This window comes from Otolemur garnettii, unplaced genomic scaffold (assembly GCF_000181295.1).
Source record: "Otolemur garnettii isolate 467f Iridium unplaced genomic scaffold, OtoGar3 scaffold00038, whole genome shotgun sequence".
Classification (NCBI taxonomy): Eukaryota; Metazoa; Chordata; class Mammalia; order Primates; family Galagidae; genus Otolemur; species Otolemur garnettii.
In genome coordinates, this window is record NW_003852433.1 from 6,699,336 (window position 1) to 6,703,925 (window position 4,590).

The window sequence follows — 4,590 nt, forward strand, 5'->3', positions numbered from 1 at the left end:
CTGCTTGCCTTACTTACTGTGTTCTTGGCTGTGCAGAAGCTCTTTAGTTTGATCAGGTCCCAATAGTGTATTTTTGATGTTGCTTCAATTGCCCGGGGTATCCTCCTCATAAAATGTTCACCCAGGCCGATTGCCCTTTCTTCTTAATTTAATTAAAATATCTGCTGATAATAAGAACAGCCAACATGCCTTATAAAAATGCAAATGGGGCGGCGCCCGTAGCTCAGTGGGTAGGGCGCCAGCCACGTACACTGAGGCTGGGAGGCTGAGGCAAGAGAATTGCTTGAGCCCAAGAGTTTGAGGTTGCTGTGAGCTGTGACTCCATAGCACTCTACCCAGGATGACAGCTTGAGACTCTGTCTCAAAAAAAAAAGTAAGCAAATAAAAAATAAATAAAAATGCAAATGGTTAACGTGCACAGTGGAAATCCCATCTTTGAGAAATGTCTGTGTTCCAGCAGATCAGGGCCTGTTTCCACGGGTGTTTTTTCCTGCAGATGCATGTACCATATTTCAATCATTTGTTTGTTTTTTTTACGCATTTACCTGTTCGTGTCTGTCAAAATGGGTCATTATATGAATAACTGAACAGTGTTATCCTTTTGAAGGCCCTTATCCCTAGGCCAGCTAACGTGATTTTTGTTTCAGGTTTTTTGGCTGGGGCTGGGTTTGAACCCACTACCTTTGGCATATGGGGTTGGTGCCCTACTCCTTTGAGCCATGGGCACCACCCCCAAAGTGATCTTTTAAAAACATAATGATCACTTTTCATGCCCCTCCTGAAAATGCATCGAAGGCTGCTGTGTTTTTCCTGGTATTTACAATGTCAGCTCCGTCCCCTGAGCTCTCTGGCCTCAAGCTCTATCTTGTATTGACATGGCCCCATTTGTTACAGACCCATTTTATAGATGAAACAATTAAGGAACAGGGACATAAATGTGCCATTTCCCCAGGGTCACACAGCCAGTGTAATGCAGATAGGATTGGAATCTGAGTCTGTCTGAGTTCAGACCATTATCCTGTGGGACCTTTCGTCATACTTACACTAAAATTCCAGATCCTCATCTAGAGCAGTAAGGCCCCCATGACTAGGCCCCTGCTGGCCTCCTGGCTTTTTCTCATGCTTCGGGCTCTCCACCAACCGGACCCTCCATCATCTGGGCCCCAGTCCCATTCACTGTCCTGTTGCAAAGCCTTGCACGTGCTGGGCTGTCTGTGAATGGCACTTCTCTGGTGGGAGGCCCCTGCATGGCGGGCCCTCTCCCCACCCGACCTTACATCCTCCCATGCCTTCCTCTCAGAGCACTGGCCCCAGCCTGTAGTTACTGTGTTTGTTTTCTTGCTTGTCTTCTTCAATGTTGATGAAGTTGGGGAGCTTGTCCCAATGCTCATTTTATCATCTCTGGAGCCTCCCTAGTGGCCAACATGCGTGTAGGCGAGAAGGAACACTTTGCCCTTGGGCTTCTTTCCATGTGTATGCTTCTTTTATGTTTGTACACAAATCTCCAGACTGTTCATTTCAGGATCTTATCGATTTCCATAGTGTAGATGTACTGATCCTTATCATTGGAGTCCATTTTTTCAGTCCAAAACATGGCTCAGTGGTCATCTTAGTACTTTGGCCTCATTGATGAGAGGTGTTTTGTGTGTTTTTTTTATGAGACAGAGTCTCATTTTGTTGCCCTCAGTAGAGTGCTGTGGCGTCACAGCTCACAGCAACCTCCAACTCTTGGGCTGAAGTGATTCTCTTGCCTCAGCCTCCCAAGTAGCTGGAACTATAGGTGCCAACCACTTCATACAGCTAGTTAGAGATGGGGTCTCACTCTGTCTCAGGCTGTTCTCAAACTCCTGCATTCAAGCAGTTGGCTTTGGCCTCCCAGAGTGTTTATAGACATGAGCCACCACACCCAGCCGTTATTTTTTTGTTTTTTGATTTGTGTGTGTGTGTGTTTGGACATATTCCTAGAAGTAGAATTCCTGGCTTAAAGAATTTGAGTATTTAAAAATCAAAACACTAGGGCTATGCCTGTGGCTCAGTGAGTAGGGCGCCGGCCCCACATACCGAGGGTGGCAGGTTCGAACCCAGCCCTGGCCAAACTGCAACAAAAAATAGCCTGGTGTTGTGGCAGGTGCCTGTAGTCCCAGCTACTCGGAAGGCTGAGGCAAGAGAATTGCCTAAGCCCAGGAATTGGAGGTTGCTGTGAGCTGTGACGCCCTGGCACTCTACCGAGGGCAACAAAGTGGGACTCTGTCTCTAAAAAAATAATAAATAATATAAAAATCAAAACATTGTATCATAGAGAGGGCATTGCTAGTCATGGGACTTTAGGGAGGGCAGATGAGAAAGGGGAGTTATTGTCAATGTATGTAGAGTTTCAGATTCATGAGATGGAAAGGTTCTGGTGATCTGTTTCACAGAGATGTAAATATACTTACTGTCTTGAAGTCTACACTCAAAAAATGCTTAAGTTGATAAATTTTATGTTATGTGGAGTTTTTAACCATAATTTATAAAACCCTATTGTATTGTTTAATAGTACAATATTAAGATTAGCTTTAAATAGGAATTAAAAATTCTCCACTCTCACTACTGTCAGGATCTGCTTCTGACACCACTTGTCAGGCCCGGGACTGGCCAGGTCTATGGGCCGAGCTTAGGTAGGTTCCGGACGTGGACCACTAAGCTACCTTGCTCAGGAACAGTTTCTCTTAGGTGCTTGAGGGCTATCTACTTTAGCTGGAGAGAGAGAGACAGAGTATCTTAGAGAGAGTAAAGCAGTCTTCTTAGAACAGATAGCTCTTAGTCTTTAGCAGAGCTTGGTCATCTTCAGCAGAGAGACACCGTGCTGGCGTTCTGCAGGCAGAAGAGGAGACAGAGTCAGAGTAAGCGTGTCTGTGATAGAATGCTCAAGCTTTCTGACTGCCTGCTCCTCCAGCCTAATATACGGCTGAGCTCATGCCTCTCAACACCACAGGTGTAGAGACTACCAATCCACCACTGCTCTCATCTCGCGAGCTCTCTCATGCTTGTTAGAACCAAATCTCTCTCCATGCCCTTTTCACCAAGGTGTTCCATTACAGGTATTTCCTATAACTCTCACTCCTCCTAGCCATAGGCTATACGGGCTGCTACACACTACCCTGACGGATTCTTTCCTTCGTCCTTTGTTCCCTCTGTCCGAAGGCACACTCATTTTCACATAATCAAATTCATACTGCATTTTCTTCCAATTCTCATGCATGTTTGCCCCTTGTCACCGTATTCTCCAGGGTCATGCCTTCGATGGCTGTGCGTGCTGGCTTCTTGCCGGGTTCTGCAGTTGACTTCAGTGCCTCAGTCGTTCTTTCTCTTTCCCTCCTGATTCATTCCAGAGTACATCAAGATGGCGGATCAGTACGTCCCTGTCCCAGGAGGGCCCAACAACAACAACTACGCCAATGTAGAGCTGATCGTGGACATTGCCAAGAGAATCCCTGTGCAGGTAAACAGGTCAGGGCACCTGAGTGTGCCCATGCTGGGATAATGCCCCCAAGTTCTGGAACAATTCTATTTCATGGTTCAGAAGATGGTGGTGGGTGGGTCCCACCAGACGCTGAGTTCCTGGGCTAATAAACCCAGCAAAGAGCTTTTGTATGAGGGAAGGTGAGTTGGTGAAGAAAGACCTTTGTCCACCCCTTTCTGTGTTTGCAGGCGGTGTGGGCTGGCTGGGGCCATGCTTCTGAAAACCCCAAACTTCCGGAGCTGCTGTGCAAAGATGGAATTGCTTTCTTAGGTAGACTATGTCTCTGTCAGGTACAGGGAGGATGGGGTACTGATGGGACACAGGCTGGGTCAGATTCTCCTTTTTAGTCACACTTTTGTTGTGTGAGCAAGTGAATCCAGAGGTGACAGGGCAAGTGGGTAGGTCATTCAAGCTGTGGAAATAGGGGCGGTGACCATGGTCGTTGCTGTGAAATGAGGGCAGGTAGACAGAATGCTCCGCTGGTGTTCCTGCTGCTAGGATATCAGCCACAGTCAGAGGGCTGGCAAGGTTTGGGGCCACATTTCTAAGATGGCCACACTTTTTTGCTTGGGGTTCTCAGAACGTTATAGTGCCCTAAACCCCTTGAGACCAGAGTCCCTCATTTTACTACTTATTAGGTAAAACGATACTCATTGTCTTATTATGTCAGCTGTTGGTTCCAGGATTTATATCAACATTTGTGTTTCTTAACTTTGTATGTGTGATTATGCTATCTGGCTTCCTTATGTGGTTTAGAGGAATCATCTATTCACTTATTATCTTGCAATGAATCCCTGCTGCTCCTTACCTCTGGGTCAGAAAACAGACTCTCCCACATGTGAAGAGGCTCAGTGTGCATCACCACCTGAGTATCTGCCTGGTGATCTGTGCCCATTGATATTTTCTCTGTCATGGGCTCTGAGTACATCTGGGCATCTGTCCTGACTGACTTTCACAGGGGGTTCTTATTATCAGTCTTAGCTCCCATGGAGCTGGCCAGCTACAGCTCATAAACCAAATCAGGCCCACTGCCTGCCTTTATAAATAAAGTTTTATTGAAATCAGCTACTTTCATTCTTTTTTTTTTT

The 4,590-nt window shown here is 46.3% G+C and overlaps 1 protein-coding gene across 2 annotated transcripts in view; it reads left to right on the forward strand.

The window, feature by feature from the left end:
* ACACB (acetyl-CoA carboxylase beta) overlaps positions 1-4,590 on the forward strand; it is a 134,248-nt gene that overhangs the window by 51,200 nt on the left and 78,458 nt on the right. For both annotated transcript variants that reach the window (XM_012805246.2, XM_012805247.2), the window contains 2 exons: positions 3,372-3,481; positions 3,691-3,772. In XM_012805246.2, coding sequence (XP_012660700.1) covers positions 3,372-3,481; positions 3,691-3,772 — 192 coding nt within the window. The remainder of the gene's footprint in view (positions 1-3,371; positions 3,482-3,690; positions 3,773-4,590) is intronic.